Source organism: Macrotis lagotis, chromosome 7 (assembly GCF_037893015.1).
Source record: "Macrotis lagotis isolate mMagLag1 chromosome 7, bilby.v1.9.chrom.fasta, whole genome shotgun sequence".
Lineage (NCBI taxonomy): Eukaryota > Metazoa > Chordata > Mammalia > Peramelemorphia > Peramelidae > Macrotis > Macrotis lagotis.
In genome coordinates, this window is record NC_133664.1 from 205285763 (window position 1) to 205298582 (window position 12820).

Sequence of the window (12820 nt, forward strand, 5' to 3'; positions counted from 1 at the left end):
CCTGTTTTTTTCAAGGAAGTATTTCTGTGCTGGAGACCAGATCAGAGGTTTTAGGTCTCTCTGAGTTAGTGTCTTTTCTTCTAGGAAATTTTCTATGCCCCCCCCCTCCACTGGCCTTTCTTCAGTTTCCTAAGACATTGTGTTGGGGAGGGGCTGCTTCACTGAGGTTTGGTATTGGGATCCCTAGAGGCCTTTACTCATTAGGTTTTGTAACTCCATGTGGACAGACCAGTGTCTGACCTTAATTTGAGGCTCTCTCCTTTGGCCTGGTGGAGGTGATTAAAGCTGCTGAATACTTTTATGTTTGAACAATGGTGGGCTTTGCCCTAGGGCAAGGTAATTGCTTTCCCTATACACAGCTTCTGGAGCTCTGCTGCTCACTTGGGCTGTGAGAGTGTTTGTTCTGGGAAAAGGCCTCAGCTGAAATGAAGGTATGGACCCTGAGTTCCTCTGGACTAGAGGAGCCCAAGATTTGATGCCTGCAACTCCTTGCACTGGAACTCACCCTCTGGTCCTGCCAGCAACCTCATTCAGTGCCACCACCAATGCCTCTGCCCCCCAATTGGCCCCTGCCCCTGCAGCAGATAAGGCCAGTCCCTCTCTCAGCCTCTCACCCTGTCCTGTGATCCCGACAGAGTTCACCATGATCCCAGAAGATAAATCTTGGTAGATGTTCTTCCCCTTGCTTCTCTTTCTGGATTTTGTCGTTTGGATTTCTGTTAAGCAGTTTGTTTCATATTATTTATGAGGGAAGATCAGGAGACTTTTACACAGGGTCTGTCTTCTCTCTGCCATCTTGCCTGGAAGTTCTTTAATGTTGTTTCTTGACAGAAGCTGTTAGGAGCCTAGGAAGTTCCTGGTTTCTCTTCACCATCTTGGCCTCTGCCCCTGGAGTCATTTTCTTCAGTAAATTTTTGTACCTGCTTACTTGGTGTTACATTTGGTCTGTTCTTCTTTTGAAGAGTTTTTTCCTTCATTGAATTCTTGTGCCTCCCCACCATTAGACCAGTAGTTAGGCTGCCATTTGTCTTTCATTCTCTCCAAATTAACAGCCTAACTTCTTTTGAAATGCTAACTTTCATTGCTACTTCTTCACATTTATCATTATTGGAAATGTGCTGCCATTTATCAGGAATTTATCCATAATTCTTTAGGCTACCTTAAATTTTGGTATCTGAGTCAAATGTCTCTGTCTTTAAAAGATAAATTTTAAAATCATTTGAAAGTTTGAAAATCATTTAAAAGTACTGCTGCACAATCCAGCTACAGTGTCTGTCTCAAAAATACATGTTGAAATTATTATTCAGTAACCTGGCCTTCCAGATTATTGCTTGTCAGTCTGAACTTAGAGCATTTTTCATTCACATAGCTTCTCCTTTATTAATACTTAACCCTGTGTCTTTTGAGTAAACAAAATAAAGACATTCTTTAATATTTGAAACTTGATATAGTCAGTTCATAAATGAAGAGAAAAAGGAATAAAATTAGTTATTAATTGCAAAACCAAATCAAAAGTAAAATTGATGGCTTAGAACAGAAACTAGAAAGCCTTAACTAAGAAATGAACATATTAAAAAACGAAGGCAAACATTCAATAACTCAAGAAATATTAGCTTAAAGATTGTAAGAATGAAAAAACTTAATATATTTACTGTCAGAAAACAGTTTTCTTTGGAGAAAAACGGGTATTTCTTGGGACAGATACACTTATCTAAAAAGTGCAGAAAATATAAGAATTCTGGTTTTTTGTTGATTACAAAAAAGCATTTGATAAAGCATAACAAAGCTCATCCTTCAAGCTTCTTCAACAGCAAGTCTCATGAATATATTAAAATCCAGCAATTGTTTCCCTCTAATTAGCCTCAAGTCAGATACAGAAATGGGACTGGTATGCTCTTCAAATGTATCTGCCCCTGTCAAGGAAGGTGAAAACCATTTATAAGGAATTTCACTTGATTTTAACTTCGTACAAGACATGAAATTTTCACACAGCTAGGTAATAAGTGAGACTGGATTTGAACTCGGGTCCTCCTGACTCCAGGGCTGGTGCTCTATCCATTTCACCACCTAACTTCCCCTGTATTTTTTCCTTTACTCATTTTCCATCACTTTGATGTTTTTCTATGGTGGCTTAACTCATGATTTCCCACCTTTTTAGGGGTAGAAATACTTAGTTGAATCAAGTTTAGACATGGAGGAGCGGATTACATGACCCAGGCAGGCATTTTAAGATTATCAGTAGGTCAGATGATTTTGGGAAACTGAATTGCCTAGAAGTAGGGCAAGTGGTAAAGCCAGAAAGTCCTTAGAGAGCAATGCCAGCAATTTGTTTCATAGTTCATTGTGCCTAAAGGAAAAGTTGATGATTTGCTTTAACTGAGATTATGTGATTGTTGAGCAGTCTAGATTGATTTCTAAGTGGTTTGGTGTAAGAACTTGTTAGCATTCATTTGGATGACAGAGATGAGGATATTTGCTTTTCTTTTAATAGTAGTACAATGTGAACATTTTCTATGGTCGTTTATACATCGTTTTTGTTTGAATTGTCAAAGAAATTAAAATAATATGGAAAAATTTTTTTAAAAGCATATGAAGAAAACGGTCAACAATAGCCATGGAATACGGCTCCAAGCAAAGGGAAAAGGTAAAGATGAAATGATTTGGAGATTATTTTGCAGGGTAAAACAGAGTGACTTTAAATTTTAACATCTGCAAGTATTGATTGAATCTTCTCACTTTTTTTCTAGTTACTTCTCTGGCTGATCTTTGAACTTCAGTATTGCCTTCAACGTTTGAACAAGCTTCCTTCCCACATTCATGTCCTGAGTCATATTATCTAGCTTAGTGAGGTGGTCTCTGTGGAGATCTTTATTTTGACTGGTTTTCCAGCCATTTTCTTTCCAATTGTTAGTCTATCCATTCATATCTTTTTTTGTGCATACAATGAGTTGCTCAGTGATTTGGGCCTTTGCTTGCTCAATTCTTTTGGCAGCTGCTTCTTATGATACTCTTTGGTTTGTCTGTTGTCCAGAATGTGTAACACTTAATATTTAGATCACGGTCTGTCCCCAGAAGACATCAATACTTCCTTGTGCTCCTTCTCTTTCATTAGTTTTGAGGCTGTCTTGACATACACAGTGTTGGGGTCTGATCCCTGGTGCAGTTGGCTGTACTGACATCCAGAGCCTCTATTTTGCCAATTTGTCTCTACAAGCCCTGATGCTTGTTTCCTGTACTTCTAATTGCAGATTTGGACAGCCCTGGGGTTGGAGGACCTGAACTCAAATCCAGTCTTAGATACTTAATACTAGCTGTGAGACCTTGGGCAAGTCACTTAACCCTGCTTGCCTCACATCCAGGACCCTCTCCAGTCATCCTAATTCATTTCTGGCCCCTGGACCCAGATGGCTCTGGAGGAGAAAGTGAGGCTGGTGACTTAGCACAGCACCTCCCTCACTCAAATCCAATTCTCTGATGCCATGATCTTCTTGGAGAATGAAGAACAAATAATAACAATAACAGTTGTAGGTAATCGGTGTCAGATTATTGGGGCATTAATAAGTCATATTAGAATTGTTGCTTGTTCATCTGAATTCCTGAATCATATTCATGGAGTTGGCTATCTTGAGCAGAGAGGCCCTGGACTATATCATGAGTGCCAGAATATTTTGTCCTTAGACTCATTACTTGACAGTTTTCAATAAGGAACTTAAATAATGGAGAAATTGTGATATTCATATACTGCCTGAATATTTCTAATACTTCAGTACTTCCATCTTTGCCTGTGAAGAAACATTATGTTATGCTAATGAAAATTAGCCCAACTCTTCAAGGTAGCATTTTAGAATTCAAACTTGGCTCAGGCACCACATTTCTTTCTAATTCTAAATGCATTTCTGCGTTTTCTGAAAGTTTTGATATTGATAGTTCTAGGAATTCTTCATGAAGTATGTACCTAGAGAATACAATTCTACACATAATAAAACTTAGGAAATTTATCTGGAGGATATTGAAATTGCTATTTGTCAACTGTATCAGTGTTTACTTCTATCTATAATTTTAGATTCATGTATTGGACTGATTGGGGAGAAGTTCCAAAGATAGAACGTGCTGGAATGGATGGATCAAGTCGTTACATTATAATAAACACAGACATTTATTGGCCAAATGGATTAACCTTGGATTATGAGGAAGAAAAACTTTATTGGGCAGATGCAAAACTTAATTTTATCCACAAATCAAATCTGGATGGAACTAATCGGTAAGAATCTTTGTTTTTTCCAAATATTGGAATACTTGTTTTTGTTTTTTAACTCTAAAATCAATCAAAGAAGCAAGGATAAGAAAACTTGGAGGGGAGAAAGTATGCTTTGGGAAACTTTAAAGAAAGTAAGCATTAACTTTTGATTTTTTTCTTTATTGGGAAGTGGAGTGTCAGGGTTTGGGGTATCCCTAAAACTACAGAGATTAATGGGAATTGGACCCCCCCCCCCCAGTCTCTGTAGCTTTTGGGAAAGATGAACTGCTTTAGTAACCTATCCTTTGTCTCATTTCCCTTTTGTCTTACATTTACATTAGTATTGTTAAAATTTTCATTTAAATAGCACTGTGAATTTTGTATTGCTTTGCATCACTTTTTTTCATTTTAGTCTCACAAAAGCCTTATGTTTAGCTACTGCAGGAATTATCTTTTCCATTTAAAGCTGAGACAAGTAAGGCTATGGGAAGTTAAGTTACAGTTAGGATTGAAGGTGGTAAAAGCTCATTATTGATGACAATCGACGTGCAGGCTTATAAGGATGTGAGTAACAGCTAAGGGTTAAAAGTGTAATGAATATACAAGTTTAATGAATAAAAGTTTTTTGTTACAATAAGGTGGAATGGATGAACAACTGAATTTGTAGTCAGAAGACGTGTAATCATATCCTAACTCAGTTTAATTACAAAGTCATTTGACCTTTCAGGTAACAAAATATCTAATCTGAAAAATGAGAAAGATGGATTAAATGGTCTCTAGAGTTCGTTCTAGTCCTAAATCTTAGACCCTGAGATTATTAGTAACAATTGTAGGTGATGGAAGTTTTTCAGGTATTGATTTAAATATTACTGATTTTATTTTTTTGCCATATTGAAGAGGATAGATTAATAAAATTATATGGATACAGACCAGCATCTTTAAATTTATTTTTTTTTAGTTCAGTGTCTTAACTCAAAATTTCTCTTCCCCACCCCAATCTTTCTCTTATACTAAGATATTTTAATATATATATATATATATATATATATAGACATCCTTTTAAATACTCTGTCTTTCCAATCTTTCAATCTACTCAGTTTCTAAGACCTATTGTTCCATTTTACTTCAGTTACACTCAGATATGGCCACATCTTGATTTTGTCATCTCACATAATCAACAAGCATTTTTACACATACAACACACACACACACACACACACACACACACACACACACACACACACACAGTGAGACACTGTACTGCCCATTGGTGATATTAGAAAAGGCAAAAAAAATTCCATAGTCCTTGCCCTCAGAGTGTTCACATTCTAATGGGACAGTCTTATTAATAACTATATAAGAGGTAGATGGAATCCCTATTACTGTAAAAGCATTATCCTCACAGTCTCTCAGATTTACAATCTCAGAGTCATCCTCTACTCCTCATTTTCTTTCAGCCACCTATTTCTAATCTTGCTCAGAACTGTCTGCTTCATATATGTCCCCTGTTCTCTTCTGACATTACCATCACAATGGTGTATGCCCTCATTACCTCACTGCTGGTGGGTCTGCCTACCTCATGTCTCTTCCCATTCCAGTCCATTTTCTATTCAGTTTCCTATCTTACACCTTATTTGCTTTGATTTAGTTAAATTGATCCCCAGGCTATTCAGTGAATAAAACATTCCAGGTCTTAGCTCCAGGGCTGGCCAAGTTTAGATCCTTCTTTCTGTAAGAGTTGCACTGCTGTCGTGCTGGGGTTCAAGTCCAGGCTCTGGATAGCTCTGCCACTGAAACTTTCTCCTCCTGATGTTAATGGCTCATCTGCCTGGAAGGCTCTTCATCTTTGCCTACTGACCTCCCTGGCTTCCTTTCAGTCCCAACTAAAACTTTTCTTCTACAGGAAACCTTTCAGCTCATCTTAATTTTAGTGCTCTACCCCTGTTAATTATTTTCTGTTTTCTTGTATGTAGCTTGTTTTGTATGTATTTTTTATGTCCCCAACTAAATTGATGTCTTTGAGGGCAGAGAACTGTCATCTGCCTCTTTTTGTATCCCCAGCATACTTCATGCAATGCCTACCACAAGATAAAAAATTAATATATGTTTATAATTGATTGATTGAGGGTAATCTCAGAAGACACTAACAACAATAGAGATTCCTGAACTGAGTCTTGAGGGGATCCAGGAGGCAGAAGTAAGGAAAGAAAACATTCAAGACAATGCAAAACATGAGGTTGAGACACACAGTGTGAGGGACAAGTAAGTCAGTGTAACCAGATTGTTGAATTTATGAAGAAAAATAAAGCATAAAAAGAAGGAAAGATAGAAAAGGGCCAGGTCATGAAAGACTTTAAATGCCAAGTAGCATGTTATATTTAATTTTGTAGGGAGCCCCTGGAACTTACTGAGTAGGGTGAAGTTTGTAATGTTATTAGAACCATATTTCAGGAAAATCATTTTGGCAATTAAATGGATTAAAATGCAGAGAAACTTGACAAAGGGAGACCAATTGGAAGACTTTGCTATGGAATAAACAAAAGATGATGAAGACTTGTAGCATAATGGTATCTGAGCTGAAAGGCACACATGAAGGAGATGTTGTGAAGAATGAAACACAAGTTTTGAAAACAGATTGGATATGTGGAGTAAGTACAAGATAATGCCATTGTTCATATGGCTTGAAAGTCCCAGTAACAGGAAAAGAGAAAGATGTCAGTGGCAGAGCCATTCAGAGCCCTGACCACAGTAAAGAAGGAGTCCTGAGTGGCATCCAGGCATCCTACACCTGAACCACAGCAGTAAGCAGGGCCAAATAATTCTTACAGAAAAAGGACCTAGTCTTGGCTGCTGGGCCTGAACAGCTAGAGAAGAAAGAATGATAATGATTAGAACAGATAGTGATAATCCTTACTCAAGTACTGTGAAAATTAAAAATAGGCCAAAAACAACTCAATAAGACCAAAAGAAATAATAAATTCAAAAGATGGGGGGAAACAAGAAAATATAAGCTATATAATATTAAAAACAAACTGATTTGAACTATCATTTCAGCTAGAGATCTGAAAATCATGACAAAAACTTCACCTGGATATTATAGTTCATGAAATTATAAATGAAAACTGCCCAGAATCTTAGACTCCAGAGCAAAGTGAAAAAAAAAATAAACCAGTGATTAGCTCTTGAAAGAAATTCCAAATCGATCACTCAACCAAGGGAGGAAAGAATAGATTCCAGATCTGATTAATGAAGGTACATTAAAGGAATCAAGGGTGACAATGATGAATCACATGCTAAATCTTGAGCCTGTAATATCCCAAGTTTTCTGTTTACTTTCAGTCTATCAAAACTTATTAATTATAGGAAAAAAAATTTATTCTCTTGTTAATAAGCATTAATTAGAAATTTACTTTTTTTATGAAATTATGAAATTTAATGTAATTTTTTCAAGCAAAAATGGACATGATGAAAGACAAATATGGTAAGAACTTGAGAATTTAAGAAGACTTTAAGAACAGGTGACAAGAATACACAAAAGAACTTTATGAGAAAGATCTGTCTGATAATTGTGACAGTGTGGTTACTTATGTAAGTTAAGTGGGCCTTAGGAAGCATTGCTAATAATTAGGCTTTTAGAGGTAATGGAATTCTAGTTAAAATCCTAAAAGATGATATAATTTTAAAGTGTTGCACTTAATATGCCAATAAATTTTGAAAACTCAACAGCAGCTACAGGGTTGGAAAAGATCAGATCATGTCTCAGTTCTAAAGATCAGTGCCAAAGAATTCAGATTACTGAATAAATTGTGCTCATTTCACATACCATCAAGGCTATGTTTAAGAGTTTGTAAGCTAGGGGCAGCTAGGTGGCGCAGTGGATAGAGCACTGGCCCTGGAGTCAGGAGTACCTGAGTTCATATCTGACCTCAGACACTTAATAATTACTTAGCTGTGTGGCCTTGGGCAAGCCACTTAACCCCATTGCATTGCAAACAAAAAAACAAAAAAAACAAAACAGAAACAACTAAAAAAAAAGTTTGCATGCTAGGGTTTGACAATGTGTGAACCAAGAGTTATCAGAAAAAATAGACAGGTTGTTTGCTGGATTATGGAGAAAGCAGAAGAGTTCCAGAAAAGTATCAACTTCCACTTCATTGACTACACTAAACCTTTGACTATGTGGATCACAATAAAATGTGACTTGTCCTCAAAAGGGATGGGAGTACTAGATATTCTTAGCTGAGGCCAGGGAACCTGTGTGCAGGTCAAGAAGCAAGTTAGAACCAAACATGGAATAACTGTTTGGTTTAAGATTGGGAAAGGTGTACCTCAAAATTTTGTATTGTCCCCTTATTTATTTAACTTACATGCAGAGTAAATCATGTGAGAAATGCCAGGCCAGATGGATCAAAAGACAGAATTAAGGTTTCCTGGAGAAATATCAGTATTCTCAAATATGTAGACAGTACCCCCCTCTGATGACAGGAAGTGAAGAAGAAGCCTCCTGTTGAGGGTGAAAGAGGAGAGTACAAAAACTGACTTGAAGCTTAACTTCAGAAAACTAAGATCTTAGCAACTAGTCTCATCACTTGTTGGCAAATAGATAGAGAAGAAATGATAGCAGTGTCAGAATTTATATCCTTAGGCTCAGAAATCATTGCAAAGGGTGATTGAAGCCATGAGATTAAAAGACTGACTCTTTGGAATGAAAATTAGGTCAAATATGGAAAGCATGCTAAAGAGTAGAGATATTATCTAGCTAATAAAGTTTCTTATAGTCAAAGCTATGGTTTTTCCAGTAGCAATGTATGGCTTGAGAATTGAACTATAAGGAAAGCCCAGCAACATAGAATTGACACTTTCAAATTGTGGTGCTGGAAAAAAGATTTTTTTTTTTTTTTTAGTTTTTGCAAGGCAATGGGGTTAAGTGGCTTGCCCAAGGCCACACAGCTAGGTAATTATTAAGTGTCTGAGGCCACATTTGAACTCAGGTACTCTTGACTCCAGGGCTGGTGCTCTATCCACTGTACCATCTAGTCGCCCCCCAAAAAAGATTTTTGAGAGTCTCTTGTCAGCAAGGTCATATAAGACAATACTTAAAGGAATTAATTTGGGCTGTTCACTGGAAGATTAGATACTAAATCTGAAGCTTAAATATGTTGACCACAAATTGTTTTTGAGGACCATGACATCAGGGAGGCAATGCCATGACATGCAAGTGAATTGAATTTAAATTAGAGAGCAAAGTCACCAGTCTCACTTTCTGAATATCTGAGGCAGAATTTAAACACGGGCTCTCTTGACTGTAGGGTTGGTGCTCCATCCAGTGTGCCTAGCTGCCCCTTAAATTTCTTTAAAAAAAAAAAAAAAAGCTAAACCCTAAAATGATTAAGCAAAACAGCAGCAAAAAGTTATTTTTTTAAAAAAGCAATGTTTTTTGAGTTTAATACGTTTTTACTTCCAGCATTCATTGCATTTAACCCGAGTTTTGTTGCTATTTATTTTTGCCTTCCTTTACATGATTGTAGGCAATGTACATGTTTATTGCTATATTCACCTTTATAACTTTATTACTTTGTAACAGTTTTCAGATTTCCTTTATTCTTAATTTTTTATGCTTTTGAATGCAGAATAATAGCCTTTTCTCTTGTTATTTGACATCTAATTTCTTTACAATTTTTTTGCCTGTTTTGTAAAGCTTGGCCATTTTTTTCATTCATTAATCTTCTAAAGGTCTAAACTTAACATTAAAGCTACCTGAGTTAAATAGAATGAATTTTTAAAACTCTCAATGTAATTGATTTCCTTTGTTATCCTATTTATTTTATTTTTTGTGTCTTAAATCATTATTCTGAGGAGTCCTTCAGCTGCTAATGATGCCTATGACATAAAACCCTTAACTCTTGTCTAATACTAGAGGAGAGACATATTACTGATTGAACTAGTTTTCAGTGGGACCCACAACACTCAATTAGTCATTCTGTAGGAATTTATTAATCATTTCAAGCACTTTTTACTCAGTACCTTTAATATAATTACAAATAATAAAACAATCCTCATTCTCAAAGAGATAGCTTTCTAATGGCCAAACCAGTGATCTCTTTTATTCTTTTCAGAAGGAATTTGCTTCAGGTAAAAGGATAGAGGGTAGTAGGGAGAACTATATTATACTAACTCCCAGAAGAATAGATTCAAAGAGTGATTCCATGGACCTCCTCTTTATATCCCTGCAATTGGTGAATCTGGTGCCATTTGCTTCCATTGTCTGGTTCAAAGCAGTTTGGGATTTCTAGAGCTCTTGTGGAGTAGGACTATACCTATTTCCTAGTTCTTGGGTGAAACTCTTATTTGAATCTCTTCATTTTTTTATCTATATAAAGCATGTTTTCATGAAAATGTCTTTTTATTATCTTGTAGATTTTAAACTATATATATACATATTTAGTAGGTAGACTAAAGATATGTCTTTTGTTTTATATCAACTCTGTTACTGTTGCCCTAGGAGTTTAATAAGGAGGTCATTTTGGTGAGTGGTTGTATTACAGTAAATGTTGATAAAATAAGAAGTTTAAACCATTATTTTTTTTTTATCTTAATAGACAGGCAGTGGTTAGAGGTTCCCTTCCACATCCCTTTGCCTTGACATTGTTTGAAGACACATTATACTGGACTGATTGGAACACACATTCCATCTTGGCTTGTAATAAGTATTCTGGGGAGGGATTGCGTGAAGTCCATTCTAACATCTTCTCTCCCATGGATATACATGCTTTTAGCCAACAGAGGCAGCCAAATGGTAAGTGAGTCATATTTTTAAACTTTAATTGGGAGCTGATGCAATGTCTGTCTTTTGTGAGAAGTAGTAGAAAGGGTACAAGATATGTCTTAGTTCAGTGGTGTCAAACTGACATAGACATGAACCACTAAAATGAGCTGCATATTGACTTAGAAAACCTTCTAATATTAACATTATCTTTGTTCTATTGGATTTATTTATTTTGCAAAATATATCCTACTTACATTTTGGTTAAGTTTCTTTAGCACTCAGGAGATTTGTAACCCAATGTTCACCATACCTCTGCCATCTTGTCTCTTAATGACATCACCCTTGCTTTCTTTCTGCTTTGAGAACTTTGAAATCCATCCTCTGGGGCGGCTAGGTGGTGTAGTGGATAAAGCACCGGCCCTGCAGTCAGGAGTACCTGGGTTCAAATCCCGTCTCAGGCTCTTAATAATTACCTAGCTGTGTGGCCTTGGGCAAGCCACTTAACCCCCGTTTGCCTTGCAAAAACCTAAAATCCATCCTCTAATTCCTGTCATTCAGCAACCAAATCCTTTAGTTTTCTTTATAAATATCTTTTGTCTCCCATATTTTCACTATCACTACATTGTTCTATTTCTCATCATTTCATACCTGAATTTCTCCAGCATCCTATTGATCTCCCTGCTTCCAGCCTTGCCCCCATTTTCATTTCATATGACCCAAATGATCTTTCTGGAAATGGTATTAGTATATTATTCCGCTTTTGAAATCTTGGGGCAGCTAGATGCCACAGTGGATAGAGCACTGGAGTCAGGAGGACCTGAGTTCAGATATGACTTCAGACGTTTAATAATTGCCTAATTGCCTTTGCTGTGTGACCTTGGGCAAGTCACTTAACCCCATTGCCTTAAATAAATAAAATTTTTTAAAAAGCCTGTCTTATCAATTAACATTCCTTTACTATTCCTCAGTATATGTCAGGCTAATTTCCTTGTTATACCACCCAAACTGCTACCCTCCATGCTTTATTTCATGCTATTTCTTGTCTGAAGTTTTCTTTCTCATTACTTCCTCTTCAACTAATACTTAGCTTATCTTTTAAGACTCAGTTCATCTTTTTGGTGATGCCCTCCTGATTATTTCCTCCATAATCTATAACTTTGCAGTTCCATTCTACCTGGTATTTGATATTTGTTTTATCTGTGTTGTTTTTTGTTAACTTTTTTTTACCATATCTTCTGTTTTTCTTGTATTTTTCATAGTACTGAGCTCAAAGTCTGTGCTTAAGAAAAACTTTCTTAATTCTTTTCCTTGTAGATGGCTCAATAGAGGGTCAATTAGGTGACATTTGGCAATAATTTTTGTTTATTTGTCATAATTATTTACATAATGATGTTATTTTTATCTATCTAATGACAAAGGATTATTCTTGATCATTGGTGTTAATCTGTGTGATTTGTATTTGACAGCTACCAACCCATGTGGAACTGATAATGGTGGTTGCTCCCATTTATGTCTGATGTCTCCAGTCAAGCCTTTTTATCAGTGTGCCTGCCCAACTGGAGTGAAACTCCTTGAGAATGGGAAAACCTGCAAAGATGGTAAGGATATCGTTTCATAGAAGTAGATCTCTTATGGTGCTGGATCACTTTAATCTCTCTTCAGATAATGATATTATATTTTTTTGTAGCAGGCCTATTTTTTATTATTTTGTGACAGCATTTAAAGAAATTAGGATCTTTTTGAGATGAACTATCTGCTTTTGCTGTTTTCCAACATAAATAGCTATGTTTTCATGGGAAGATTTTTCTTTTTAAGTA

At 36.3% G+C, this 12820-nt stretch overlaps 1 protein-coding gene across 2 annotated transcripts in view; it reads left to right on the forward strand.

The window, feature by feature from the left end:
* Window positions 1–12820, forward strand: part of LOC141493356 (low-density lipoprotein receptor-related protein 6) — a 140206-nt gene that overhangs the window by 50691 nt on the left and 76695 nt on the right. For both annotated transcript variants that reach the window (XM_074194574.1, XM_074194575.1), the window contains exons 2-4: window positions 4064–4261; window positions 10837–11033; window positions 12470–12601. In XM_074194574.1, coding sequence (XP_074050675.1) covers window positions 4068–4261; window positions 10837–11033; window positions 12470–12601 — 523 coding nt within the window. In that variant the 5' untranslated portion in view covers window positions 4064–4067. The remainder of the gene's footprint in view (window positions 1–4063; window positions 4262–10836; window positions 11034–12469; window positions 12602–12820) is intronic.